The sequence below is a fragment of the Aspergillus niger genome, assembly GCF_000002855.4.
Source record: "Aspergillus niger supercontig An02".
Classification (NCBI taxonomy): Eukaryota; Fungi; Ascomycota; class Eurotiomycetes; order Eurotiales; family Aspergillaceae; genus Aspergillus; species Aspergillus niger.
The window spans coordinates 55,536-83,147 of NT_166519.1; the positions used below are offsets into that span (position 1 = coordinate 55,536).

The following is a 27,612-nucleotide window of genomic DNA, read 5'->3' on the forward strand; positions in this document are numbered from 1 at the left end:
TCATCGATCCCCTGCAGCGAAATCTAGCTGGAGCAAACTTTGGGATGCGTCCAGAAATAATGTCAGAATCAAGGATAGGCTTAAGACAGTCAGAATGTGCGGAATGCTCTGCATCACCAGCATGCAAGGGACAGCATTCCACAGATCGTGTAAACCTCGCAGAGTTAAGGAGTTCTCATTGTAGGATATAAAAGTGAGGACTTCACAAGGGACAATTGTGAGGCTCATCGTAGCTTATTGCTTTCTTGCATGATTAATATGTGACATGTTTTCAGAAGCAATCGAGACAGCCACCACAGACAAAGTGATCGCCGCGCCCGATCCTGATCATGGCGTGGGGTACAGCTCCACGTCGAAGCACAAGGATGACGCCATTGTCCATGCTCATAGGCATGTCCAACCCATGCCTCGGCAATTCAACTGGATCTCTGCACTTGGATTGGGGTTCTCCATTACGAACTCCTGGGTTGGTTACTTGGTGAGCCAACTATTGCCAAGAGCACTGCGAGCAGGTAACCTGTTCTAACAAATCCTTTACGGCTAGAGTTGCTTCGGACAGAACCTGGCCTACGGGGGCGCCCAAGCCTGCATTTTTAGTCTGGTCGCGGCATTCATGGTGCAGGTGATTGTCACCTTGGGGCTTGCGGAGTTGGCATCTGCCTTCCCAGTACGTCGTGCCGGTGGTCCCAACGACGTATATGTTGATAATGTCACAGTCGAGTGGTGGCCAATACCACTTTTGCTACATCCTTAGTCCGGACCGCACGAAGCGGTATAGTGCCTTTGTTGTGGGATGGCTTTCGATTCTGGCGTGGTGGGTGGTCACGTATGTTTCCCTACCCTCCTTCGAGCCTGTGCGAGGTACAGCAACTCATACACTGCAGCTGCTCAGGCCTTTCCCTCGTTGCCGTTTGCATCAATGGAATTGCAAATTTCTATCATCCAGTATACACCGCCAGTCAGTGGCAGACGTACCTGATGTATCTTGGTGCGTCCGTCGTAACAAGTAGGCTTAATCAGGATTCGATTCTACACCAAGCACTGATCCATCCCACAGTCATGCCCGTATTCGCAGCGCCGAAGAGAATCTCCCTTGTCACTCAGTGTGCACTGTACCTCACACTTGCGGGGTATTTGGTCTTTTTCGTTGTAATACTCTCCATGCACCAGCAGGTTCAGCCAGGCTCATTCATTCTCTCCTCGGCGCAAGGGAATAGCGGATGGAGCAGAGGCACAGCGTGGATACTCGCGATCAATAATTCCATGTATGCATACGGCAGCACAGATGCAGGTAAGCGCTTCGTCTCCTCAACAAGAGGACACTGACCTAGGTAGTGATTCATATCTGTGAGGAGCTCCCTCAACCAGGACGGCGCGTGCCGCAGGTAATGATCATGACCTTGGCCATAGGCGCGGTCACTAGTATATCATTATTCGTGGCATTGATGTTCTTCGTCGACGATATTGATGCTGTGCGAGATGCTTCTCTTCCGAGTTTGGAATTGGTCTATCAAATGTGGGTCTCAACCTGATCCTAGTTGCTCCCGTTCTCATCCAACACCAATAGAACTGGCAACCGCAGGATCACACTAGGACTGTCTATTATTCTCGCGATAATCTACGCCGGTGGGTTTACGACCTCCTCCCGGACAATAAGCTGCTCATATACTGATAAAGCAGCATCCCTCCCCTCACAATGGGTAACATGCGGACGAATAGCGTGGGCATTTTCTAGAGACGTGAGTTACCTCAGAATCCTATCCCTGTCAAATCCACATAACAGCTATACAGAACGGACTCCCCTTCCCCGAATACTTCTCCCAAATCAGCAAGACCTTCAACTTTCCGGTCCACACCACTATCGCAGCCTTCCTCTTCACCAGTCTCTACGGCCTGCTGTACCTCGCCTCCACGACCGCGTTCAACTCCATCATTACATCTGCCGTGCTTTTCCTCAACATTACCTACACAGTCCCTCAGGGTATCCTGCTTTCCAGCGGCAGATCAAGCATGCCAAAACGGTATCTGAATCTAGGCTGGGCTGGGTATTTCTGCAATGGGTTTGCCGTTGTGTGGATTGTCATTCAGGGGGTATTGACGTGTCTACCGCCGGATCCTGAGGTTACCCTGGGATCGATGAACTACGTGTGTGTGATTCTGGTAGGGGTGTTTTTGGTGATTAATCTACTATGGGTTGCCGTGGGGAGGAAGAGGTTTAGTGGACCAGATATCGACTGGGGTGTGGTCAAGACCGGGCAAAGGGAGTGACTTAAAATTGTAGCGAACATAAATGATAGAGAAAATAGAAGCCAGTAATGCAACCTCAGTAGCCTCCAGATGCCTCCGCCATTGGCTTAAACGCCACCTCAACAGGCTCGTTCCCTATCCCACGCTTCTTGGCATCCTCCAAAATTGCCACAGTAGCCGTGGCTCCAATGCGAGTAACACCCAAACTCATGACATGTAGCAGATCATCCAACGTGCGAACTCCACCGGCAGCTTTGATTTGCACCTTCTCGCCAGACTTCTCCCTCATCAACTTAACAGCCTGTACCGTGGCACCCTTGTAATTATACGAGCCATCCTGCTGCTTGACAAATCCATATCCAGTCGAAGTCTTGACAAAGGCCACTCCAATCTGGGTACATATCTCACACAGACGAGCAATATGCTCAGAGCGCAAGTAATCGTTCTCGAAGATGACCTTCAAAATTGCCCCATTGGCAACCACAGCATCGTTGATCTGGCGAATCTCCTCCGCCACATAGTCCCATTCCTCCCCGAGAACCTTGCCCACATTGACCACCATGTCGATCTCGGCTCCGCCAGCCTTCGCGGCAGCGGTGGCTTCGAGGACCTTGATCTCGGTGGTGCTGTTGCCGTGGGGGAATCCAATGACCGGACAGACGAGAACGTCTGATCCGGCGAGCTCTTTCTTAGCTAAGGGGATGGCGTAGGGTTTGACGCAGGCGGTTGCGACGTGGTTGTCGCGGGCAATTTTAAGGCCGGCTATGATGTCGGCGTCGGTCATGGTGGGGTGGAGGAGCGAGTGGTCGATCATCTTGGCCAGCTGGGGCAGGGTGACTGTGATTTTGTGCGCCATGATGGGGTGCTTTCTGGATAAGATTGTGTTTGCCTATTGTGAGTAGGAATGTGCGAGCAGGACTCCTCGTTCTTATACCTGCACCCCGCAGATGGCTCCGGCGGATGACCTTCCCAATTCGGTAATTCATTCCACCGGAGCGACCAGTATCACCGTGAATCTCGAAGCATAGGAATGCTCGAAGGCTCAAAGATATCGAACCACTACTCGTGGTGTCGCAGTTATAGTAATACACCTTAGGATACTTATATATCCTGGTTCGGACCCGCGTATTCCCCGTATAAAGGTGCACCCTCTAGACCCCATATCCAGCTCTGCTCTAGGATCGGAAAGCCCTCCGTGGTGGGCCAAAATGACGGGTTTTCCGAACAGCTGTCAGACCCTGCTGAAACTCGAGGAGCATAATTCGACAGAGCTATAGAAAGTATTAGCACAGTTTGGTCAAAGTGTTAGGGAGCAATACCTTGATCGAAATCTTGAAGGGCAGCCGTTAGAGCAGGATCGTGCATGTATTGGGCAGAGCCATCTTCAGCTGGGATATCGAGTGCTGGGATTGCCGTGGACACCTCGATAGGATCAATAATATCATTTCTAGCTATTGATCTATCGGAGACCTGACCCGATGTTCTCTGAGTTGATGGAGAATCCGTAATTGTCGCCTCGTCTGATCGCGCAGTGGTTGTAGAGGTAGACAATTCCATCATCACACTAAGTTCTTTTTCCAAGACTAATTTCGCCAGCCGCTGAAGAATGGATAATCCCTGCTGTGCTGCGACTGAATGTGTTCGGAGCTTGTCCTGAATGCCGATCAGTTTGCGGAGCCCGGACTTCGTCTCAGCAGACTGTGGGCCCAGAGGATCCATGCTGCTGAGAATGCCAAGGGTTACACCTGCTGTAAATGTGTGAATGCTAACGAATGAAGCGGCATAGGTTTCCGGAACAATTTCCAGTAGCGGACTAGACAGGATCTCCGACATGCTGAGCGCTGCATCACGACAGGCGTTTAAGGAGGCCCTGAATGGGTCGACCGAATACGCAGCCTCGCCATTGTACTTGCTGGTTCGCTCTCTAGTGGCAAGCGTGTAGGAAAGAAGAGGACGATGTGTGAGGATGCGTGCGTTCTGATAGGCAAGCCACAGAGCGAGAGCTTGGAGTTGATAAATGTGATTCTCGAAGCGAGGCCCCGAGGCTCCAATAGCGCGATCGACTTCTTCAGCGGAGGCATAATGAGAATGGTGAGAAACACAGCGCCACTGGAGTGGGGAAGGGATCTCTGCTTCCCACTGGCGGAGTCGGTTATCGTAGTCGGCGACCTTTCGAACGATTCTTTGGATATCCGGTGAATTTGTATGAGATCGGCTAGCTGGATGTGAGCGAACGCGATACAGATCATCCAAGGCTCCTTTAGTGATGGTGGACAGTTTAGTTATAAAGTACTTGTAGGAAAGTAGCGTTGGATCGGACGTCAAGGGTTCATTAAATGAACCCGGAGACTGCATAGTCTGAAGCTTGGCTGATGGATCTAACGGTTCTACGTCGCAATCATCATCGCGGATACTGTGCGGATAGCCATATGCCACAGCAGAGAAGGTTTCGATCTCATACACTGCCCACCAGCATCTTTTGCGAGTCTCATTGCGGGTTCGGAAATCAGTCGATTGGACGGGGTGCTGTCGGCGGTGTAGATGTAGAGCTTGGGCGATACGAAGCCCACATCCGCATACCGGCCATGCCAGTCGTGGAGCACCATGATATAAATAATATGTACCCAGTAAAATGCAGGTTTGGACTGCTTCTAAAGAGCCGAGGGACATTATGTCAAGAAGCCCCGATCTCACAGTAAAGAGGATGCGATCCCTTAGGTTGATGTCGACCCCATGTCTCGAGAGAATCCCTTGTCGGTAAGGCCCGGCGTACTGCAGCCCGATGGCGATTACGATCAGGAAGGTGCTAAGAAAGCCGAGGTGACGGTGGGCGTATGTTAGAGGCCTCTCAGTAGAGCGACCGTATAATTTGGGCCACCGTTGACGGAACTCATCTTGATAGAAGATCAACATGAACCAGTGCACTCGATCAAAATACGTATCTACGAGAAGGCTGGCCGCATCAAAGTTGGGCAGTAGAGACATCAAAACATTCAGAACGGAAGAGGACGGATCATAAGGCGCGAGTGCAGTTGAGGAGGGAAGGTCAGAAGTCTCAACCTCAATGCTGGGGGAAGCAGATCCTGGTTCACGCAAAGGGGCTCCCGGGAGTGCGTTGGTTGCAGGAGGCCCCGGTGCGGCCACATTGTGAAGGCTGAATGCCTATTCGAATGATTGTTAAAGTGGCCCATGGTGTGAGTGAGTTCAGGGACCTTACTCCGCCTAGAAGAGATATAGTAGAGCTTGATATCCAATCACGATCTCTTCGGTGTGAAGGTGATCCTGGACTTGAAGCCTCGGGGGGATGCTGGTCAGGATCGAGGACGGGGGGGGAACATGCATGGCGTGTCGAGGCACTTGCGTTTAGCGTTCCGACCGTTGGTGATGCAGGCTTATCCTGCGGATGTCGATAGGGTCGCCATCGGGTCACCGAACCGGGAAGACAGCTGACGCCGGCGCGGGTGCAGAGGGTACAAGGCCGTTGGATGTCACACTGGCGAGAAGTGAGCAGATCGATCGGTTGTTCCAGGCTTACTTGTTTCAGCGGACCTTTAGCTTTTGGCGTCGACAGCGCTGACATGCGCTCGGGACTTTGATAGCAGGACTGGCTCTCAGAGACGGGCTATCCGCCATGCTAGAGGGGTATCAGATACTTGGAAGACGTTGTACAAGCTGAAGCATGAAGGATGAAACCAGAAAAAGTGGAAGAGTTGCCGCGTGGGGCGATTTGGTCCACCGGAAGAGGTTTCCTAATCGGTTACGTACACGTGATTCATTTCTCTATGAATCATGAGAAGTACATTTAGAGTGGTTAACGGCCAGGTCAGGTCAGATTAATAGAAAAGTCTATACCAACTGTCAAATAAACAATGAGGTTAAAGGAATTTTTGTATCTGGCTGTAGTATAGCTAAATATAAATAGCGTATCATTTTTTCTGTTTTTGGTACCAAGACCTACTTGCCTGTTATGTTTAATTAAATCTTAATATTTTAGACATGGCAGGACTCGCCCGCTAGCGTCGGGTGGGGAAATCTCCTCCTGTTATCTGATGTGTCAAATATTTAGGATAGTTAGATGCACCAGATAAGGCGTACTTAACTGGCTGTAACAAATAGCCCTGAATCTATAAGTTTTATTGAGCAAGCTAGAGCTTAATCTAACTACCAGCGGGCCCGACCCTGATGCAGATCCTGTCCTATATTCTTCTTTTTTACCCCTGCAGTAACTGTCCGACGTGAAGAACCACAGCTATTGAAACCAGTGATATTCCATCTGTTATGTACCTATCCACTGCTCGTCTTCTTATATGCTCTGGGAAGTTGATCAGAGCCTCTTTCCTTACTGGAAAGTGTCAACTCAGCCGGAGTTATATAACACCACCACTGTTAAGGGCACTGGAGCAAGACGAAGGTACTTCCGCATTTTCCGCCACAACTATACGAGTACATTGTATCACTATTAAGATTGGATGAGCAGAGATCCCCGTCGAAGAAGCCAAGCTATACCAATACCAACGCTATCGCTGGCTGTCCGTTCTTCCTTATCTTATAAGCTAAACTTCTTATTGTGAGCTGCGCAGCACGATCGCATATACTTTCAGTCCGGCCTGGAATCAAGACCAGAACAGACCAAAATTATTCTACTACAGAGTCCAGGCGGTGGACTTCGGCCCAAAGGGTTCCTTCCTCTGGGCGGCATGGTTCTGCGTGAGCACTACGAAGAAGCTCAGAGACGCAACCGGCATTTCAGGAACGCGTTCATTGCGTTGGGGGAGGATGCGAAACAGAGGGAGATATTCGCCAGGCTTGGTCGTACTCATAAATGAGCTCCCCTAGGCTAAGGGATAACAGGACTTGGTTCGCAAATCAATCTCCATAGAAAAAAAAGAAGAAAATGAAAAACAAACCACTTCTAATTATTCTGAAGTAGACAGATCAGTCCCTATACGCCTTCCACACAAACCCATCACACCGCTCATATCCTCGTACAAGCCCCGGGACTGAATAACTCAGCAAGTCAGCCAGCACATCCTCATCACTGCAACAACGAAGAAACTAAAACGGCCACACAGCCTCCATCTCCTTCCCATCCACCACCACCGGCCTTGCCTGCACCATTACCGAAGTCAACCTAGCCCATTCATCCGACGGATTCCCCCACTTGTGCATGGTGCCCCTCTGCACGACCGTGTCGCCCGCCCGCAGCGTCACCGTGGACCCATCGTCCGTGCTCAGCGTGACTACGCCTTGGGTGACGGTGATATAATCGAGGGTGATGGAGCGATGCATCGGGCCCTCGTATTTCGGGGGCAGATCGTAGGTGCTGAAGACGGAGCCACCGGTTGTCGCGGCGGTCGGGTTGGGCTGGATCTTGGTTGGGTCCTGGTCGATCGTGGCGGGGAGCTCGTCGGATGACCAGAGGGGGTTAAGGTACGTTCCGTCCTCGAGGGCGGTGGGTTCTTTGTGTTCATTGATGGCGATAGTGGCGGAGCGGGAGGCGTTGTGGGTTGTGATGATGCGGCGGGTGTTTGGGAGAGGTGGAAGAACTTGAGGTGAGGACATTTTGGAGGGGGAGCGGGCTTATGAGCTTGGTTTGGGGTTATTGATGTTTGATGAGGTGAGGGGATCTTGTGAATAGTCAAATATGCTGTAAAGGAACTATATAGAAGCAATTCTTGCAGGATACATTCTGCGTAGCGTAGCCGTGCTTCGGTGGGTCGATGATGATGACATCTTAATTCCGATTGATGAGGACCTTGTCGTTAAGTCCATGGATATCTCCGTCTTGGCCCAGCAGACGCCAACCAGTGGGGCCCGCACTAAAACCACGGTTAAAAAGTCCTGTATTCTAGTTATATACACCGTACCCTAACTCGTGGTCTATAATCTTGGCGTTGACGATAGAACAACTAAGAAGAGTGGAGAGCTCACTTTGGATGCGACCGGTATGTGGTTGTTGCCCTGCATCTGATGCCGTGGTTCTAGCGTGCTGAGCCAACGTGCCGACTAGGTGGGTTGGGAGAACACCCAGGACAAGCAACAACCCAGGAACTGGAAGATAGAACGTAAATGGATGGTTACCATCATGGTTCCCTGTTACATCTTCATTTCATCCATATCATCCTCGATGATGGCTCCCGGTCTCGGACGAATTTCCACGAACTTTCGTATTGAGAATCAAATCGTGTCGCAACTTATGCTGTCGGTATTCATTCTTGCCTTTGCCATTGGCCCACTGTTTTTCGGTCCCCCCTCGGAAGTGTACGGCCGTGTCCCCGTCCTCCCATGTGCAAATATGATATTTCTTATCTTCAATATCGTCTGCGGTGTGTTCAGACCAAGGCCCAAATGATAGCTTTTCGGTTCTTGGCAGGGATCGGAGGCAGTGCACCACTAACAGTAAGAACCTACAGATCGAAAACGAAGTTCCATGTGCTGACCGTCGGAATTGCTTTCTAGATCGGTGGGCATATTGGGAGACTTGTTTTCCCCGGAGCAGCGTGGCAAATCCATGGCAATCTATACGTTGGCACCGCTGCTGGGACCGGCGTTGGACCCATAGCCGGGGAATTCATCGTCGCGAATATCTCCTATACCACATTGATCGCTGATGGTCTCCTACAGCTTGCATTGTTTCCTCTACTAGGAGGGACCCATGCACCTAAGCTGCTCATAGCCAAGGCGCAGGAAAGCTTCGTTTGGTCTCTGGAAGCTCGGCGCGCGACTTCGCGCTATGAGTACTTATGCGGTAGGCTGAAGCCATTAATGTTGCGTTTCTTATCGAAACTAGTATTCAGTTGGCACGCTTTCACAATTTACATTGGTAGACAATCTCGGTTGCATGGGCAAGCTCTGGGGAGCAATCAACGCAATGATGATCTCAAGCGCCCGGGAAGTGAAACCGAGTCCCCACTCTCGGGAAGCCAATTCACTTCCTATTACAAAAGTCAAACGACTACGACACATTGCGGCTTTTGAGCTTAAGGCCGATAATTCCGGTGCTTTGCTGCAATACTTCTAGCGGGAACCGCCCATTCGGGAAATTCCTGTTTTGTTCCTGCTTTCACTCTAGCGCACTCCGGTAATCACCTTATTGTTCAGCGGTTGTCGCGCCATGGCTGATCGAGCAACCACCCTCGCGCGCGGAAATGGCAAGCAGAAGTCGTGCGAAGCCTGTCAGAAGACGAAGGTCAAATGCGATTATAAGACGCCATCCTGTGGTCGGTGTTCTCGAAGGGGAACTATGTGCTTGTACAGCCGTACACCTGGGACAAGCAAATTTCGGATCACAAAAGGGGAGGCCAGTGCCCCATATACTGTCTCGTGGGCTCCTACCCGCTCCAATAGTTTGTATTGTGATTGCGTAGTCACTAATCCGCGCAGAAGGCCATGCTCAGATCCGCCATTTGCCCCACCCCGAGAAGACATACCGGCACAGGGCATCACAATCCACACAGTGGCCTCAGCAGACACGGGCTTCCTGGGGCCGACCAGCTATCGGGCCGAAGTGCAACACGCCGCACATTCGCACATCATTGTAAATACTGCTCAAAGTATGGGACATGAGGGAGCGGCGGACGCTCAAGGAACCCTGACGGTCGAACTGGAGCGCCTGGAGCAGGGTCTAAGGATCATTGACTATCTGAATGCGCACGCCACCTTGATCCGCAAACTGGTCGACCGGATGTATACGCTGGGCCGACTTGTGATCATCCCGAAAGTCATCATGCGAGGTGTACTAGATAGCCTATGGGAGGCACTCAGCGAGGATCCCGTCCAGAGCGATGCTTTGAATTCGAGAAGTGTGGTTCACATCTTTGAAAACTCATACAAGCCCATGCCCTCGGGCAAGCCCATTGGGGTGGAGCAGTTTTGCTCCTTGATTACTGGGGTCAATGTCCGGTGGGAGACTATTGGGAACGTCCTAGTGATGGCCTGCTTGTGCTTGTGTCATATTGCCGAATCGGAGGCGACACTGTTGGATCCGTCAGCTAGCTCCACGCCGGCGCAGATTCTATCTCGACTCCGAGAAATGACGAATCGGGCGATATTTCTCTGCAGTGGACTCCCACTGTGCAATGAGCTGGTGGTCTGTCTGAAATATAACCACATGTTGCTTATGTCTCAGCTCTGGGGCAATACCGGTGTGTGGCTACCGGCCCGCCATCTGAGACACTTCTGGTGCTTGAGCTGACTTCGCAAAATGCCAGATCAGCGAATTTATTATGCCCTTGGGGAGCTGACGTCTGCTGTATATGCCACGGGCATGCACCAGCACAGGGGGTCTGGTGACAAATATCCCAAATTTCTCAGTGCATGGCGCCAGAGATGTTTCGCTATTGTTTATTCGATGGACAAAATCTTTGCCACCTTCTTCGGGAGACCACCATTCCTCAATCGCCACTACTGCAATATAGAGCCAGTCGTTGAGCTACGCGGCGTGATAGAAGATCCAAGCCACCCAACACTGGAGAGGCTCGACGAGGTCTATTGTAATGAAAAGAGCGGGAACGATCAACCGGAGCCGCCAGGCTACCTCCGTGTTCGTTACCTCCTGTCCATTGTTCGTGAGGAGATTCTCGAACTTCACCTCGGAACAGCGACTCACGACGTTTCTGTAAAATCAGAGTATGATTTATTACCGGTCTAGGCTCAACCACCTCGCTTTCGTTACTACTAGTCCTCTGGATACCGCACTAACAGTTTCGCAGACAGTTAATCCGCAAGCTCCAGTCCCTCTGGGAGTCCTGCTCCCCTCGGTTACAATATTCCCCGCAGCTATGGACAATACCCATGCCACGTCAAACCATCTGGTTCATCTTTGCTCTCTACTTGGAACATCGCTACTCGTTGTTTTTAATTCAACGGCTCCGGGCCCAAAAGTGTCCCTCCGAGTCCCCCGCTCCGTTGCTGTCTGTAGCCAAAGATATCCTGTCAACCATTCTGGTGCTTAACAAGGAACGCGAGCGCTTGCGAGAGATCCGTAGTGACTTGGGCAGTGTGGTGGGTTCAAATCACAATTCTTCGCGGCAAAACATGCTGATAGGCCGCTGCCAGCTTCTTCCCTTTGGACTCCCCACCGCAGAAGTACTATTGCAAGATCTCCTTCATACTCCCGTGGAATTTCCGAGCATACCGTGTGGACGACCTTCCCGGTCGGATACCATCCGCGACCTCATTCTGTTCGTCTCGTGTCTCGAATGGGCTGTTAAGCCGGAGTCGGGTCATTTCGAATTCGCGCAAACCATCCAAGAGAGGTTCACCCGACTGCTCGATGCGATCCTTGACCCGCATCGTAGTAGACCAGTTCAGGTACCTGGTGGCGCTACAGGTGCGGACTGGCCTCCTGAAGACAGCGGATACCTTAACTCAGAGGTCGATGTTAACCACTTCGTCGATTGGGATTTTACTAGTACCCAGGGTGTCGGTTTTGATTTGTTGAGCGGGTCGATAATCTGAGCGTCGCAAATAGTAATTGTGGACCAAAACAAGTACGCAGTGCTTCCCAACATATAAAACGCATGAACTTGACAAGAACACTGGGAGATGGATGATGGATGAACTTAGAGTACGTGAGGAAATCTGAGGAACTAGCTAAGGCCACCAAGGTGGGCGCTGAGTGTGCAGCCTGAGACCGCAGAGCCGTCAGAACTTTGAACGACTTGTCATGACATGATTATGAGAAAATTTATGGGATAGTTTTTAAAATAACTAATATTCTTGTTTATTAATGGTCTAAAGTTGTAGTTTTTATACTAGTTTTTATCATGACATTTGCGCTTAAGTTACTTAAACAAAAAATCTATATATCGAATGAGATCTAACATACAGCTGACATAAATTATCAAAGGCACAAAGTAGGAAAGAGTTCTGCTTTCTTTTTTCTCTTTTCAAGATCGAGTAATTTCTACAGTACAGATAGACTAAGCCAATCACCTGTGTCATAAATATAGGATACAGAATTTTAAACACCTATCAGAATTATCGTTACTGCACCTAACCCAGGTATTTTGGATTAGGCTTAACCCACCCGCTACAATTTCAATTCCGACCTGCTAGATCCAAAGGATTCCAATTAAGTGGCCCACCTAGCTTAAAACGGGAACCTTGAACGAGTACGGAATTTCCTCATATAGAAGCTTTGCCCATTCCCCCCCGATCCTGGCCGCTAGACACCAAAGTGAGTCTATTGGCGAGCCGGGCGAGCTTGGCTGTCTCTTTCGCCCACAGATGCCGTCATGCTCACAAATTGTCAGTCTTGGACTTGGACTCTCAGTATTTATAGATTCCCATGAGACCCGACCGCCTAACAGTCTAGGCGATCTAGTTGTTCGCTTGTCATCCTCCTAAGTACCTACACCATTTCACGTCATCAAATTATGGCCTGCGACGCCTGCAAGTCAGGGTTTCGTTGGCAAGGAACCCCGGTGGGCTCCGAAATCACGCTGAACGGCAACCCCACGTATGTGACTGGCGACTCCAAATCAGCCGCGATCTTGATGATCCACGATATCTTTGGTTGGACATTGCCTAATGTGCGGCTTCTGGCTGATCACTATGCTCAAGAAGCGAATGCCACCGTCTACCTTCCGGATTTGTAGCCTACCCTACCTCCCCATGATCATTCACCTTCCCCCCTCCACCCAAAAGTATGTGTTCACCAGGCTAATCCGTGAACTACTAGTTTCGGTGGCGAGATTGTCCCACCCGAGATCTTAGACGATCCAGAGAAGAAGGAGGCTTTCAATGTGCCTGCTTTTATCGAGCGTAACTCGAAAGACCAACGCTTCCCGGACATCCTCGCGTGTGCCCAAGCTCTGAAATCCGCGTATCCCAAAGTGGGCGCCATCGGGTTCTGTTACGGCGGCTGGGCCGTCTTCCAGCTGGCGGCACGCGGTCCAGAGTTGTTGAGTTGTATCTCCACGGCACACCCAACCTTTTTGACCGAGAAAGAGATTGCTGCGGGACGCGTCCCTGCCCAGATCCTGGCGCCAGAACATGATCATCGTTTGACTCCAGAGCTGAAGGAATTCTGCAACCGTGTAATCCCGGAGCTGGGCCTGCCCTATGAATATGTCTACTTTCCCAAAATGTCTCATGGATTCGCAGTCAGAGCGGATCTGAACGACGAGTTGCAGAAAGCGGGGCTCGCGAGGGCAAAGCGAGCGGCGGTTCACTGGTTCAATGAGTGGCTACACTAATCAATGGGCAAGCTTCGTTTGGTGGTATCCGAGTCTAGCTATAGCGTCTCGGCGTTGCCCGACTGGATGGCTTCAAGGTCGGTCAGCTGTTAAGATGGTTCCTGACAGTGGGCTAGTGTAGCATCGCATTGTTGTACCAGACTGAGTGTGCAGAGCTAGGGCGTGATATAGAGCTGTGATATATAGGACTGTAAGGAATCGTGAAGGCGATCGGCATAAATTCGGCAGTCACATATTGCACAGTTTTGACATTATTTTACATCTAACATCCCCTTTTACCAAGGCTAGCGTTAGGTCTTCATCACAGCTACGTAGACTCATGGACATGCCGGTCTAAACTCCGCTGGCCATCTAGAAATGCTGCTGCATGATCAAAATACATAGTGGTCATAATAGATCATTGTGGTGAGCTAATGAGAAGTGACTAGTCTTATACATGGACCTGAACGAACATCTCCTCCGTCATTCCCGAGCTTGAACATAGCATCGGCAGTGATCAATGCCAATACTTTCGTACAGGGTCTTGAATCACTTGCCAAGCGTGGTCGATGGCCTCCACAACATCATCTGGCAGGGGACCCTTTTCCAAGTCCACCAGATTTGATTCCAGCTGATCAGGCCGGCTAGACCCAATGATCAACGCGTCCCTGTCGTCATTCTTCAACGCGGAGTGGTGAGCCAGCCAACGGTATGTGCACTCGGACACGGTCAGGGAGTGACGTTTGGCAGCGTCTTCGATTATGCTGACAGCGGCGAAGCACGGTTTGTTCCAGTATCGCGCATTCATTGTCGAGCTCGAGCCGTTATCGGGACTGTAGCGCGAGCCCTGCTCGAAGTCGTTCGTTTCAAAGTGGTATCTGCCGGTAAGAAGACCGCCCGCCAAAGGTTGGAAAGCATACAGGGCAATCTTGTAGAAACGTAGGCAGGGAACAAGCTCGTTTTCAATGGCTCTGTGCAAGGGGTTGTAGATCCCTTGGTAGACAGAAGGCCGCACCCAGTTGTTCTGCTCGCATAGGTCACAGGCGCGAGCGACCTCCCAGGACATAAAATTACTCAGTCCAAGCCGCTTGAATTTGCCCTCCCGATACAGCTCATCGACTGCCCGCAGAGTCTCTTCCAACGGGGTTGTCCTGTCCGGAGCATGGAGGTACCAGATATCGACTGACTCGGTTTGGAGGGCCTCGAGACTTTGAGAGAGAGCTTGGCGCAGATCGGCTGCCCTTAAGGTGTATTTGTCCCCAGGCATGCTTGTGTTGGCTGTCGGGTAGATTTTGGTCGCTAGCTGGAGTCCCCGGTTCTGCCACTGACTCTGGCCCAGGAGCTCCTCAGAGGTGCCTTTCGCATATGCTCGAGACGTATCTACTTCAGTATGTCCGTGCTTCTGGAAGACATCGAGGACGGCCTTGATTTCCGCTTGATTGGTCTGGCGGCAACCACTGAGGCCTATAAGTTTGCGATTAGTATAGTAGTGGTGAGGGAGGACAAAACATGTGCCACGATGCACTCACCGGCCTGGCCCACGGTCATGGCGCCAAAGACGACCTTAATGTTGGTGGAGGGCTTGGTACTCATAGTCGGCAACAAACTATACAGCACGCAGTAGATGAACGTAGACAGAGAATGCAAACGCTTAGCAGGGGATCTTAAATGAACCGTCACAAATTAAGCTGCGATGCTAGGTGAGGAAAGATCAGGGCTATCTCCGGTAATCATCCGAGGAACTGCCAAAACCAGGCCACACCGCGCTGGTGATGACACTACCGATTCGGAAGCTGCGTTTCTCTTGGTACAGGCCCACTTACTGAATTCGGTAATCGAGACACCATTCGTACGGCAAGATTACTGTATACGGCAAGTCCTCATCTGGACGGTACCCTACCTTGCACCTGTGGCCTACCGTATAGTCCCAGTTGCTTGAACAAAATTCCATCATACTGGCAGCTATACAATTTTCTATCAACCTGAACTGACCGGGCTGTTAACCACTTCAGATATCATATTCGCACTTTCAGTCATTTTTTAGTCATATTCTTTTCTTCTTTTATTCATTAATTTCTTCTCATAAGTTATTATGCTACAGACCTCACAGAGTCTTCATTTTTCTGTTTCTCTATTTTTACTTCTTTGATTTGATTCAAATCTTATTAGTTAGTTTACTATATCTTTTACTACACTATATTTTTTTCATATAATATAGTGAATACCATCTTCCGAAAGAGGGAACATAGCAGCGTGCTTACCTGAATAACCTTGTTAAGAAGGAATATATAAGGTTCTACTCTGTTTTTTCTTCTAATACTTGTATCTTCCATTTATATCTAACATTATAATTAAAATATCTTGAAAAGAATAAACACCAAGATCCTTCTCTCATTATAATATCTAATGCTATATCCTTCCTCCCTTAGCAGTGTTTTACGCCCTGGACCGAGGCGAACGTACCAACAGTAATGAGATGGACATGATTGAGTCATTGCAAGCTTCAATTGTGAGTGGAAGGGATAGAATGTGCGAGCGTCTAAAATCCGTTTGACCCCTTGTTCATCAAAGTGTTCAGAGCCTCGATGATGCCTGGCCGCGAGTCGTTGGGACTACTGCTGCTATAAAACTCCAGTGCTTCTTGGTAAAGGTCCAGCTCCTCCTCGTAGTATTCTCGAGCATCCTCCATGATCTGCTCATACACGGTAATGTTCCATTCATGGTACAGCCCTTCATCGGTGCAGTGCCACAACGTCAGCATGCCGTCCTTGGCCTCCCCAAAGATGTTGTACCGGGCATAGATGGCGTCTCCATATCGCTGCTCTGCAATGGCAGTGCAGTACTCGGTGGCCCATGGTTCCACTAGATCCCCGGATGTTCGATTGAGCACTTCCGCGATGTGCAAATCGAGGAACAGCTGCTCCGGGAGGGAACTGTGTCCGCCAGCTGTTACCCTGGTAAAGGTGGCTGAAATCAGAAAGAGAAGTTGGTGGTGGAAATGCATTTCAGTTGCAATGCGAAGGAAGTGAATCAACTTGCATTCTGAGGCAAGTCTAGAAACTCGGCTTTGCGACCGCGGAATTTAAGCCAAGCCAACATTAGGCTGCCACTGGTGGTTGCCTAATCGTATGTATTCTTGTCATCGCCATACCATCCATCGTTGATTTAGTCTGTCAGTTTGACCATCTTGACCCACGAGCCTGTTCAGTCCGACACTTTGCCGCTTTTGAAAGACTAATCATCAATGTAACCAGTGAATACCACCCTTGACACACACAAATTTCCGGATCCCTTGCCAAAATGGCCAGAATGCCCTGGACTGGGAAATGAATGTCTATGATGCGTGACTGCGCCAGGACAGTGGCACTCAAAGATCCCTTGGCTAGCATTTGCGAGCCTAGAGTCATTTTCGACCAAAGCAGGGCCAAGGGAAAGAACATTTAGCCCGAACGTGCCCTGGACGCGGCCACATACCGACCACGAGCACTCAAGAAACACAACATTCCTCAGGCTTTATTTAATGCCTCGTGTCTCCCCACAATTGCGTGCAGGGTAGCTATTCCCTGCACATCTTCCAAATTTACACTGAGCCCCTCATTATCTATCAGCCATGCGCATCGTTGCCATTGTCACCGGTCTTGTGTCCCTAAGCATCCTGACGGCGGCTCAGGGGGTCGGGGCCGAGGGCCCCGATGAGTTCACTGCGCTCGGCTGCCCCGACACCACCAAACCGCAGGCCTCCCAAGCCGAACAGCTCGCCGCCTGGGACGACTTTACCAATCTGCTCTACACCGAGAAGCGCCTCACTGACGCCTTCACCAAATATGTCGCGACCGGCTATATCAATCATTCGCCCCTCGTGTCTGCGAACGGCATAGATACCACCCTGGGCGAATTGTCAGGCATCGTCCCCAACGTGGATTCTCAATTGCAGCATGTGTTTGTCGGATGGGATAAGAATGGCACCGCCTATGGAACTGCTCATACCAAGGTTACTGGCAATGCGACCATGGGGATTCCCAACTCCGCCTTGGTCGACATGATCCGCATGGTGGGGACATGTTTAGTGGAACATTATGACGTGCAGCAAGCCGTGGATGGAACTGCCCCGAATCCCATCGCGTTCTTCTAAATGCAGAAGATACATGGACCGGAGTGGGGAGCCACTGATTAGCACGAGAAAGATGGACGCAAGCGCAAATCTCTGTATGAACACTCACCGTTATGCATGTATAACAGAACTAGTTGAGAGAGGTGGACGAATCCCAAGAGTTATGGCTATTACTTATGAAGATGGAACTTGATGTATAACATTATCTTTCACAAACGTGTTCCTTCTCTGTAACAAGTGTGGCGGTCTGTTTCAACAAATGGCTGGCTTGGATGATATCAGCTCGGATTTCCTTCCCGAAACCCGAGCACATCAGCAACTGCCTTGCTTCACCACTTCGGTGAGTCAGAACAGGTCGTGCTTCGCAGTGTTGCTGTGCTTATCTACCAATGTCCTCTTACAATCAATGCTTCACATGAACAGTCAGCCAGGCAGAAGTGCAGCTTCAGGAAGGGGAAAGGATCTCCCATCCATCGTCTCCGGTACCCCGCGCGGGGTTGTAGTAGCAAGAAACCCTCGGCTCTTCTCCTTCCCGAGCCTTAAAATCCATGGGTCTCTCTTCCCAATCGGATCCATCTTCATAACTTCAGATTTATATCCCCCCTTGTCAAAACATCATGGCAGTCGAACAGTGGGAGACGATTGTGCAAAAGAAACAGGCCGACGCAGCCGCTAAGATTCCCCAGGCATGGCGGCTACCGGCTGAATTCACGGCGCATGTGTCCGAAACAGCCTCTACTAATGTGCTCGATGTGCCTCGCAAGTGTGGCTTGTTGTCTGCTAAGCAATTGGAAATTACTGAGAATTATGACGCCACGGCCTTGCTCGAGCAGATCCATTCCGGAAAGTTGACTGCTGTTGAAGTCGCCGAAGCATTTTGCCTTCGGGCGGCCATCGCACAGCAAGTGGTGGGATAGTAACTCACTAAATGACCATGATCGTCAAACTAACGGTCTGATATAGACGCGCTGTCTGACTGAGACATTTTTTGATCTTGCTTTAGAGCGAGCAAAGGAGCTGGACGAGTATTTTCAGTCTACCGGAAAGGTCCGGGGGCCGCTGCACGGGCTGCCCATCAGTCTCAAGGTAGGCATTGCAGCCACGAGGTATAAGGACATGGATATTGATGTTATCAGGACTGCTTCAATGTCGCTGGTGTTCCAAACACAATTGGCTTCACTGCCTTCATCGCCCACGGTCCCGTTAAGAACAACTCCTCTGTCGTCCAGATCCTCCTTGACCTGGGCGCGGTTCTCTATGTCAAGACCAACATTCCCCAGACAATGATGGTATATCCCCCTTCTTATATTACAGCTGCCGAATGCTCATCATGACTAGGCCGCCGACTCCCACAACTACGTCTTTGGTCGCACCCTCAACCCCAACCGAACCAAACTCAGCGCCGGCGGCTCCTCAGGTGGCGAAGGCGCCCTGATTGCCATGCGCGGATCAATCCTGGGTGTAGGCACCGACATTGCAGGCTCCATCCGCATCCCCGGGATCTTTGACGGAACATATGCCCTACGCCCGTCTATCCATCGCATTCCCTACGGAGGCCAGACAGGATCCGGCCGCAAGGGTCTAGCGGGCATCCGACCCTGTGCCGGCCCACTAGCCACTTCCGTGCGAGACCTCGGTCTATTCATGAAAACAGTCGTAGACATCGACCCCTGGCAATACGACTCCTCGACCATCTTCAGCACCTGGCGAACCGCCCCTCCGAAAGAGACCCTCCGACTCGGCTTCATCCTCGAAGACCCCCATTTCCCCGTACACCCTCCCATTCTCAACACGCTGACCCGCGCAGTCGATGCCCTCAAAGCCGCCGGCCACGAAGTCATCAACCTAACCACCCCATCCATCAGAGACGCCCTCCTTCTCGGCTTCCGAACCTTCGCCATGGACCCGGCACGAACCGCATTCAGCCACATCACTAAGAGCGGCGAGCCACGCATCCCTGCTCTGAGAACTACCGATCTGCCAAACGCAGATTTGCCATTTGAATGGGCCCCGCATACCCTCGAGTCCCTTTATGATCTGAATGTGCAGCGGGAGACGCTGTGCGAGCAGTTCCGACAGTTGATCGTCCAGAACAAGATTGACGCGATCATTATGCCGGGGTATCAGGGCACAGCGGTGGCACATGATCAGGTCGGATGGGTGCCGTATACTGTTTTGGCTAATGTTTTGGATGTATGCCAACTCACCCCTGGATCATGTTAAGTCGACTGACAAGTGTAGTATCCGGCTACGATTATTCCCTACAGAAAGGCGGATAAGGCTGATGACGCCAAGTATGTCAGGGATGTGACTTACCGACCGCCTTGTAAGTTATTCTCATGTATACTCTCTTAAGACTGTTCTGACGCTTTGCAGATGTTGCGGACGACGTGGAGGGCGCGCCGTGCTGTGTGCAGCTTATGGGAAGAACAATGCACGAGGAGGAGCTCCTGCGGGATACTGCGATCGTTGCCAGGGTCTTGGGGAAATGAACCGATTAATCAGTGCAGGGCTATACGATGCTTAGACATAGTGTTATGAGTGTATGGCTGATGGTTGTGAGATTAGCAATGAAATAGGCACGTCTCATAGTAGTCATTATACGATCAAGCTGGCTCGGAAACTAAACTCCACTACTTCCTCCTATTTTACAATGGCAAATAAACTCGGACCTTATTGTCTTCAACAATGATAAAGTGTAATCGTGAACGTATATTGCGTCCAGTAAATATTATCATCAAAGAAAGCTAGAAGTAGAGTATATCATACACATGCGCCATCAAAAATAACAGCACTAGTACAGGGGCAGCTTGTACGCATCAAAATCATAAACCCAGGTCTTATACGACGCCTCATCAAACACGCAGTCCATGACGGTGCCGTTGTTCTTCCACAGGGGACGCAAGGGCCACGCGCACAACTGCTGCTGCTCACCCTCACGCTCACCAGCCAGCACGGTGGCATTCAAGCGGGTCGGGAAGACGCCTCCCTCGACCCATTGGATCAGAGTCTCGAGGGTAGTCTGCGGGAACGGCCCATTAGGCTGGGTAGTGCTAGACGCGCAGTGCGCCGCACCAGGGATCAGATACAATCGGTTCCATTCATTCAGAGCCTCGGAGCTCTCGTTGAACGACATGCCGGGGTACATGATCTGGCGGACGGACTCGTGATAATGCACGGACGAACCGGTCGGGATACTGGGGTCGGACTCGCCATGCACGTGAATAATCTTTCCACCGGCTGATTGGAACGGGGTCAAGTCGGGCCAGGTGGTCTGGAGGCTGTCCTCGTAGCGCTGCCAGCCGAGCTCCATCCACTCCTTCAGGGTATCGTACGTGACGTTGTCCAGGCTGGAGAGATTGTCTGCATCGCGCAGCTCCAGGAAGCGGGCGACCCATTCACCGCCCAGGGAGGTAATATCCAACTCCCATTTTCCGGTGTCGTAGTTGTACTGGGTCTGGGCATCGTCAAAGGTGGAGGAGGGCTGGTACCAGATGTAAGCACGGCGGCCGTCCAGGGTGCGCAGGCCGTCGAGCATCTTGCTGGCTGCGGCGGCACCGATAGCAGAAACGGTGCCGTTCTGGGCGGGGGTGGTGTTAGACATCGAAGTGCGCTTCTTGAGGACTGTCGTGGAGGTAGAGGCCGGGCAGGAGTAAGGGGCACCGACGGTCGAGTTCACGTTGAAGTGCAGCTTGCACAGGTCGGTACGAGCCACCACGCCATCGACACGGCCGTCCAGGGCATCGCACGCCGCAATGGTCAAGTTGACGATCTTTTCCAATTCGCAAGTGGGAGGGTAGTAGCCCAGAGTGTGCTCAACCACGTCGGGGTACAGGTGGTTCACTTGTTGTTGACCGTACCGGAAGGCAGGAGCACCGATAACGGCTCCATCCCACTGGTCTGCATAGCGTTGCACCTGGCTCCAACCTTCGCGGCCACCTTCCGAACAACCTTGGTAGTAGGCGTAGATCTTGGAGTCACCGACGCTGTAGAAGTTGCGGCTGAAGGCTTTGCCGACGACAGTGAGCTCGTGATGAGCGAGGTAGCCAAATGAATACAACGCCTCGTAGTTGATGGTACCGTTGGCTTCGAGGAAGACAGCGTCGAACTGTGTGTCGAAGCCTCCGAAGCCACCATCCGTGATACCTGCTGCAGCTCCATACATCACACCACCCGGCAGGGAGCTGGATCCAGAGTTGATGGCAAAGCCACCACCACCTGTGGACAGCCACCGGTTTTGGTAGTCCTCGGGAGCGGGCAACCAGAGCTCCAACAGGAAGGGGGTATCAAGACCAGGCCGAGTGTACGAGAGGGTCACGTTGCAGTAGCTGTAGGAAGCAGCCGGGAAGAAGTAGCTACCCGATGTGGAAGCATTGTAGACAGCACCAGCGGTGATGGATGAAGTGTCGATCTCGAGACCTTCAATCTCATCGCTGCTAGGCAAGGACGACTTGGCGTGGCTGGTAGTACAGACATCCGCCAGACTGGCTGCCTTGGATAGAGCAATGGTCGTGGCCCCGGCCAGGACCCCGAGGGCGGTTCTCATAGTGAGAGAGATGCTCAGGAGTTGCAAGAAGAGAAGAGAAAAATGGTTTGAGAAGTGATTCTGGAAGTTCGCCTGTCATACAGAAAGCAGCTGAGATAGCGTTGGCGATGCCACTACTTATAATGTTCACGATGCTATCGTTCCGTGATCATCTCTATTTTTGTTCGGAAATTATTGTTTGGAGTAAACGGCCAAGGGCACGAATCACCATCAAGCAAGAGGTGCACGAGAAGGCCGATCTCTCCTGGTTTGGGCAACTTAACATGTAGATCTCGTGTTTCGTGCTATGTATCGAACCAAGCTTCAGTCGGAGAATTTAGACTCGAAGGGGTGACGTTGTATGTCCTGCTCCTCCCACGCCATCTTGGACACTGACAAATTAGGTGCTCGGGACGATTTGCGGGAGCCACATTCAATATGGCATTAGTTTCTTCAGGTTGGCACACTTCCTATCGCCTAAGAAGTCGTTCATTTCAGGGTGTTACTCCACTCAGGTTGATTGCCAAGATACAGTAACCATCTTGAGTGAACAGCTGCGATGGTGGGTGCTGCTGGAAGATTGTGCCAGCGGGCCAGCAACGGGCAGTGCGTATGCCCCTCGGCCGGGTCTGCACGAAGGATTGCAATATAGGAGGATCGACAGAGCGACGGGAGAAGAGTTATCCCCACAAATCAAGGGAGTTGATTTACATCTTGGCAAACTTTGTCGGGGGATGGCTACAAATGTGGTTTGTGGTGTTGTTGTGCGGGTTCGGGGAGAAGAGCGTGACATGATCTTGTAGGTAATCTTCACGCTGTCGAGAGACGAGATTGTGAAGATAGTGTAGACATTCCCCAGGGCGATCCGTGGCTAAGCGAAATGAATAGCAGTCCTTGCGTAAGCCTGCAGAAAAGACCCCTGGATGTCTGCAAGCCGACGAGGTAATGGAGGCAGTCGGGGGAAAATGACAGGAGGGGGAATCTCCGCCGACCTCGGCTTCAGCTGCCCCGGGCGGTGTCCAGAGCCGGACCAATCCTGTGATTGCGGGTGGTTCCTCCGACTTTCGCTCGCCGTGTCGGTGCCGATATTCCCTTCTCATCACCACTTAATGACTCAATATCCTCACCCCGAGGTACTCCCGTCCATCTCTTCATCGGCCCGTCCCTTAATAATCTCGCATTTCATCCCATTCGGTCTCGTCTCGAGTCCCTCTATATCTCGTCCATGAGATTACGCAGCACTATAATGTGATCGCTCTCGACCTGTTGAGCTTAGCAGTCCGGCTCTATTCGGCCTCACACTGATTCCATTGCCCTCCAATCAGTGCTCTGGGATGCCGCGCATTCTTGCTGGCTGGCGGCCCCGCTTTCAATCTTGTTTACTTTACCATGGTGGATCCGCGTTGTCTGACGCCGTGGAGTGATGCCTAGAAATCAGTTTCTGACCCCCTTCAGAATTGGATAGTACCCCACGCCGGTTGAGTTAACCACAAGGGTTCGGCCTCCGACGAGCACAGGCGACGGGCCTTAGCACGGCCAGGGTTCTTTGCTTGGTCTCGGGGCTGGTGTTTATCAGCCGAACACGAGTTTTCATGTTGGTCAAAGATCAGGAGTAATTCGCTGCTAAAAACTCTGACACCATCGGCCAGATGTTGCTCTCCAGCATCGACTTTGCATTATGGTCATTCAGGCTCCGCTTGTCAGGCTGAAATCCCCAGTCCCCGCATTCTACATCTTTGAAGTTTGGGGTGATGCCAAAACCTGCGATGGATTGCGGGATTTCAGGGTAAATATATAACCACCCCGCCTGAAGGTATATTGCTGATGGAGTATGGAGTGCTAGTGGTCCACGCTTTCAGCAGGAATTGGTCCCTTACTGACGTCATTATATTTTGCAGCCAGTCATTCCTTCAATGCGGTTATTTACTTAGTATATACGAAGCGCTCGAAGATTCCTCATTCCGAAGTACTCAATATCGTCAACATCTCCCGTTTCGGCTCCGTTACGTAACCAACATGCCGGGATTGTATACTAAAGATATTGAAAGGCTTCGGAGTTCTATCATTATTTGTCTAACGCCGTCTAAATGAGCAAAAGAGCAAGGTTATTTGTGGCCACGAATGCACTTGTAAGTTGCCTCCACATTCACTGCGAACGTTCAGGCTCGTATATGGCGCCGATCTCAGAGATGCAGTCACAATCCACATAGATCCCAATAAGCTTCGAATCTTTCGGTGGTTTATAAATTTTATCTATTGGTTCCTGCTCAAATATGTCGCCTGCAGTCTCAACGTTGGCTGGTATATCTCCCCAGTAAAGATGCCGGTCACACTGCGATCTCTGATCATTGGGGATTCCGAGGCTGAGACATCGCTGCGTCCCGTCCCGTTCGACCTCGAATTGAATCTTCAATAATGCAGTACCGGACGTCTTCACTGACAAGCCCATAATAATATCAGTATTGGAAAATTCCACGACCTGACGGGTCATACCGCTACGGGTATCACCGACGGCCGCTTGATTGCGTGACTGATAAGTGAATCTCAGTCCAGAGATTTCATCCCCATAGATACAGGCTTCTGCCTTGACAATCTTCCTTCCCCGGGAAGAGCCGTCTTGTCTCTTGAAGTAAAGCTTCCGTACACGGTCATATGGCGGAGACAAGGTTGGCATGAGAGTGCGCGATCTCTGGCTTCCGTATGGGGACATGACTGCGCGAACCCTATCCGACTCCGCGCTGACTACCCATGAGATAGCCGTCAGCTCCTTGTCAGCGTCACGTAGATATTGAGACTGTATGACTGCGCCGGACTGGAAGATTGGAGTGGAAAACCTCGCCCTGTGCATCCCCGCGTCGATCCATATGGCTGCGATGTTACCTGTACTCAACTCAGGGAACTGGGAAATGAAACTATCGAAACCGACCCATACAGTAATCGATTTGATTTCCTCGCCTGGATCCAATTCAAGGACTTCACCGTGTAGTGGACGTATCCATTGTCCAACAACATTTGGACTGGGGTGATTATAATACTCAATCTTCAAACCAGTGATCCAATGCCTAGAGCGAGAATAGTGCGTATTGCCTGTAGATGCGGTGATTGTGCGAACTCCCTTGAGAGATGCATAAGTTTGGTAACATTTCATATCGTTCTTCTCGCTACTATTGTGGTGCAACATCAGATCATATTGTATCTGATCCTCCGGTACCCGATGACATTCGCGGTCCAGATTGTGCGGACTCGCGGGTAGGGCGATGCAGAATTGAGAATGAATTCGGAGTTGTTCGAAATACTTTCTGTATGCCTGTCTTTATTCAGCTGCTGTTTAGACGGATGGAGAGGGTTCTACATACGGCTGGCTGGACAACAATTCCAGTGATGGTATGCCGAGGTGGCACACCTGATATTGTTCGGACGGATGCATTGAGACGATGGAAGAGGGGGGCAAACGTGGCGGTTCGTCCATAGTTGGTTGAGACCTAGACCGCGGTCAGCATGGTGGCGAAACCTTGGAGACGATGTAGAACGGACCTCAAGCCCGACCAAGCGAACGGCTCGGGTATGATAGCGGTTATCTCTCAGAACCCTTATTTGCGTGATACGCTCTCCATTCGAGCTATCTAAGAAAAAGGACATCACGTTTTCGCCAACGACACCACACTTCACAACATTGCCATGAGAGTAGCGTGCAACCATCCCAACAAGTGGATGGCGGTGAAATCTCAAATGGAATTCAAGAGTTGTTAAGTCCCTGAGACGAAGACCCCTTCGGCTACCGAAGTCAAAATTCAATAGCGGATTAAAGGGCCCAGAGGCCCTGCAGGGGAGCAGGGGGCTGATGAATGAACTCATGTGCAGTGAAACAGGTGGCATCCACAGATGAGAATCGGCACGTGAAGGGAGGGTGTTGGCCGCGGAAGAATGGAGTGGTTTCGGAGCATGCTTATAGGGTTTAGCCACTTCGCCAAACCCAAGTGCAACAATTTTGAACCGATCCAAACCTGCTAACAGATAGTACGGCTCCTTTCCACCTGGAATGGACAGTATGCCGCGAGCTGTTCCTTTAATGTCGGGGTTGCCAACCCAGTGAGACTCTCCCAAATTAGCGCATAGTATCCTAATTGCCCTGAGCCCTTCTGGGGAGAAATGTACTTCGAAAGCCCTGATATGTGAGCCCCTAGGTATGTCAATCCATTCCTCAGTGTCTGGGTTGGGATAGCCAATTGATTGACTGATTCCACTTCTATCACCTGCCGGGAACAGTTTGATACCGGATATGAATTGCCCTGAACCAAGTTTAACAGTCGAGATACCAATTCGGAGTTGACGACGATTTCGCAGAGCCACCAGCGACTGAGCCTTTCGGTAAAGCAATAGACATTCATCTTGCAAAGGACAATGTGCCTCGGCGGATGTTAGATGGCCAGAAAAATAAAGCATGACTTTTGCGCGTAGGTGATCCCGCGTGGAGATCGCTATATCCACCAAGACAGGAATATTGCGTCGAGATTTCTCCGGACGATAGCTAAAACCTTGCCCACCATTCCGTTTAGTAGGCTCTAATTCAACTAGAGATGCAATATGCTCCAATCGCTGGCAGATTTCCCTTCTATTGGTTAGGGCTCGCGAACTGCTCCTTGAATATACTTTTGTACCGGCGTAGAGCTTGTACCAGTCCCGTGACGTACGGAGGCTGGGGAAAATGAAGTCAAACTCCTGGCCGAGCATAAATCTACTCCGCCAGTAGGACTGAGGGAGCTTGGCCTTTCTTGCCCGCCAGTTTAGATATCGGCATGTGAGTCTAATATTTTGGACCTGACGGTAACTTAAATATGTAAGGACCTCAAACAGCATTTCATCCGGTAGCCTGCTAAAAATATTGTACCCAGACTCCAACACACTTACTTGAATCCAGGTGTTATGGCGTAAATGTCGCTCGTCGTCACTTCCCGGCTCCATACCTCGTGGCGGAATAGTGCCACGCTCGTCGCGCCTTATGCTTTCGAGTTGATCCAGAGAGAATATTCCACAAGGGTCAGCAAATCCAAAGTACTGACTACTATCTTCTGGACCAGGGGCTTCGGGGGCAGGACTGTAGTAGAGTTGGTCGAAGACCGACCTCAAGATGGTCGCATCGTCTATGAAGGCATTGCCTTGGCGGAGCCTCGAGAGAAGCAAATTCCAACATGAATCGTGGAATGCGAAACACCCCCGATTTACTGAAAAGTCCCGGATCACCCATAGGTCCAGGGCATTAAAATCGGCCACGTCGAAATAGGCTTGATCCTGGTCGACTGATGCGTGAAGGATATTGTGGTTGCGTATCACGCCGACCCCAGTGACCGCGATTCGGCCCGTGTCATCGTCGACTGCATAAAGTCCCCGGACTTCCGTGGACCATAGGCGAATGCCCCAATGCGAGGGATTTGGGACATTTCGCAGCCGATCTTGATCGAGAAAGGACCCACATAGCGGGCAGACGAGTCTGGACACCATGATCTGGTTGATAGTAGTTCAGTGAATGTCCCGGGAGGGCCTACCAGACG

At 51.0% G+C, this 27,612-nt stretch overlaps 14 protein-coding genes across 14 annotated transcripts; 7 read left to right on the forward strand and 7 right to left on the reverse strand.

Moving 5' to 3' along the window:
• Window positions 1-265: 265 nt before the first annotated feature.
• On the forward strand, window positions 266-2,268 carry An02g00240 (uncharacterized protein; the record flags this gene model as incomplete). The annotated part of the gene is made up of 7 exons (XM_059745986.1): window positions 266-478; window positions 545-667; window positions 717-826; window positions 885-1,291; window positions 1,336-1,494; window positions 1,594-1,739; window positions 1,792-2,268. The coding sequence occupies 7 exons, from the start codon at window positions 266-268 to the stop codon at window positions 2,266-2,268; spliced, it is 1,635 nt and encodes a 544-aa protein (XP_059605934.1).
• Window positions 2,269-2,323: 55 nt separating this feature from the next.
• On the reverse strand, window positions 2,324-3,103 carry An02g00250 (uncharacterized protein; the record flags this gene model as incomplete). The annotated part of the gene is made up of 2 exons (XM_059745987.1): window positions 2,324-2,563; window positions 2,597-3,103. The coding sequence occupies 2 exons, from the start codon at window positions 3,101-3,103 to the stop codon at window positions 2,324-2,326; spliced, it is 747 nt and encodes a 248-aa protein (XP_059605935.1).
• A 245-nt stretch (window positions 3,104-3,348) lies between these two features.
• On the reverse strand, window positions 3,349-6,023 carry An02g00260 (uncharacterized protein; the record flags this gene model as incomplete). The annotated part of the gene is made up of 6 exons (XM_059745988.1): window positions 3,349-3,518; window positions 3,567-4,773; window positions 4,942-5,409; window positions 5,465-5,469; window positions 5,826-5,881; window positions 6,013-6,023. 6 exons carry the CDS (start codon window positions 6,021-6,023, stop codon window positions 3,349-3,351), a joined length of 1,917 nt encoding a protein of 638 aa, XP_059605936.1.
• A 1,159-nt stretch (window positions 6,024-7,182) lies between these two features.
• Window positions 7,183-7,536, reverse strand: An02g00270 (uncharacterized protein; the record flags this gene model as incomplete). The annotated part of the gene is made up of 2 exons (XM_059745989.1): window positions 7,183-7,278; window positions 7,318-7,536. The coding sequence occupies 2 exons, from the start codon at window positions 7,534-7,536 to the stop codon at window positions 7,183-7,185; spliced, it is 315 nt and encodes a 104-aa protein (XP_059605937.1).
• Window positions 7,537-8,017: 481 nt separating this feature from the next.
• An02g00280 (uncharacterized protein) lies at window positions 8,018-8,809 on the forward strand (the record flags this gene model as incomplete). Its single annotated transcript, XM_059745990.1, is given in 4 exon segments — window positions 8,018-8,077; window positions 8,258-8,578; window positions 8,581-8,645; window positions 8,707-8,809. Coding segments are annotated over 4 exon segments (549 nt in total).
• Window positions 8,810-9,361: 552 nt separating this feature from the next.
• On the forward strand, window positions 9,362-11,706 carry An02g00290 (uncharacterized protein; the record flags this gene model as incomplete). The annotated part of the gene is made up of 3 exons (XM_059745991.1): window positions 9,362-10,391; window positions 10,458-10,875; window positions 10,959-11,706. 3 exons carry the CDS (start codon window positions 9,362-9,364, stop codon window positions 11,704-11,706), a joined length of 2,196 nt encoding a protein of 731 aa, XP_059605939.1.
• Window positions 11,707-12,626: 920 nt separating this feature from the next.
• An02g00300 (uncharacterized protein) lies at window positions 12,627-13,569 on the forward strand (the record flags this gene model as incomplete). Its single annotated transcript, XM_001399131.3, has 3 exons — window positions 12,627-12,844; window positions 12,932-13,426; window positions 13,482-13,569. The coding sequence occupies 3 exons, from the start codon at window positions 12,627-12,629 to the stop codon at window positions 13,567-13,569; spliced, it is 801 nt and encodes a 266-aa protein (XP_001399168.3).
• A 375-nt stretch (window positions 13,570-13,944) lies between these two features.
• An02g00310 (uncharacterized protein) lies at window positions 13,945-15,020 on the reverse strand (the record flags this gene model as incomplete). The annotated part of the gene is made up of 2 exons (XM_001399132.1): window positions 13,945-14,891; window positions 14,957-15,020. The coding sequence occupies 2 exons, from the start codon at window positions 15,018-15,020 to the stop codon at window positions 13,945-13,947; spliced, it is 1,011 nt and encodes a 336-aa protein (XP_001399169.1).
• Window positions 15,021-15,110: 90 nt separating this feature from the next.
• Window positions 15,111-16,834, reverse strand: An02g00320 (uncharacterized protein; the record flags this gene model as incomplete). Its single annotated transcript, XM_001399133.3, has 4 exons — window positions 15,111-15,249; window positions 15,299-15,361; window positions 15,983-16,381; window positions 16,620-16,834. 4 exons carry the CDS (start codon window positions 16,832-16,834, stop codon window positions 15,111-15,113), a joined length of 816 nt encoding a protein of 271 aa, XP_001399170.3.
• A 203-nt stretch (window positions 16,835-17,037) lies between these two features.
• An02g00330 (hypothetical protein) lies at window positions 17,038-17,559 on the forward strand (the record flags this gene model as incomplete). The annotated part of the gene is made up of 1 exon (XM_001399134.1): window positions 17,038-17,559. One exon carries the CDS (start codon window positions 17,038-17,040, stop codon window positions 17,557-17,559), a length of 522 nt encoding a protein of 173 aa, XP_001399171.1.
• Window positions 17,560-18,155: 596 nt separating this feature from the next.
• On the forward strand, window positions 18,156-20,030 carry An02g00340 (uncharacterized protein; the record flags this gene model as incomplete). Its single annotated transcript, XM_001399135.1, has 6 exons — window positions 18,156-18,446; window positions 18,502-18,624; window positions 18,675-18,827; window positions 18,877-19,731; window positions 19,780-19,864; window positions 19,915-20,030. 6 exons carry the CDS (start codon window positions 18,156-18,158, stop codon window positions 20,028-20,030), a joined length of 1,623 nt encoding a protein of 540 aa, XP_001399172.1.
• Window positions 20,031-20,332: 302 nt separating this feature from the next.
• Window positions 20,333-22,084, reverse strand: An02g00350 (uncharacterized protein; the record flags this gene model as incomplete). Its single annotated transcript, XM_001399136.1, has 1 exon — window positions 20,333-22,084. One exon carries the CDS (start codon window positions 22,082-22,084, stop codon window positions 20,333-20,335), a length of 1,752 nt encoding a protein of 583 aa, XP_001399173.1.
• Window positions 22,085-22,191: 107 nt separating this feature from the next.
• On the forward strand, window positions 22,192-23,943 carry An02g00360 (hypothetical protein; the record flags this gene model as incomplete). The annotated part of the gene is made up of 7 exons (XM_059745992.1): window positions 22,192-22,331; window positions 22,521-22,862; window positions 22,974-23,196; window positions 23,343-23,468; window positions 23,604-23,675; window positions 23,754-23,849; window positions 23,926-23,943. 7 exons carry the CDS (start codon window positions 22,192-22,194, stop codon window positions 23,941-23,943), a joined length of 1,017 nt encoding a protein of 338 aa, XP_059605940.1.
• A 266-nt stretch (window positions 23,944-24,209) lies between these two features.
• An02g00370 (uncharacterized protein) lies at window positions 24,210-27,562 on the reverse strand (the record flags this gene model as incomplete). Its single annotated transcript, XM_059745994.1, has 2 exons — window positions 24,210-25,362; window positions 25,467-27,562. The coding sequence occupies 2 exons, from the start codon at window positions 27,560-27,562 to the stop codon at window positions 24,210-24,212; spliced, it is 3,249 nt and encodes a 1,082-aa protein (XP_059605941.1).
• Window positions 27,563-27,612: the final 50 nt, after the last annotated feature.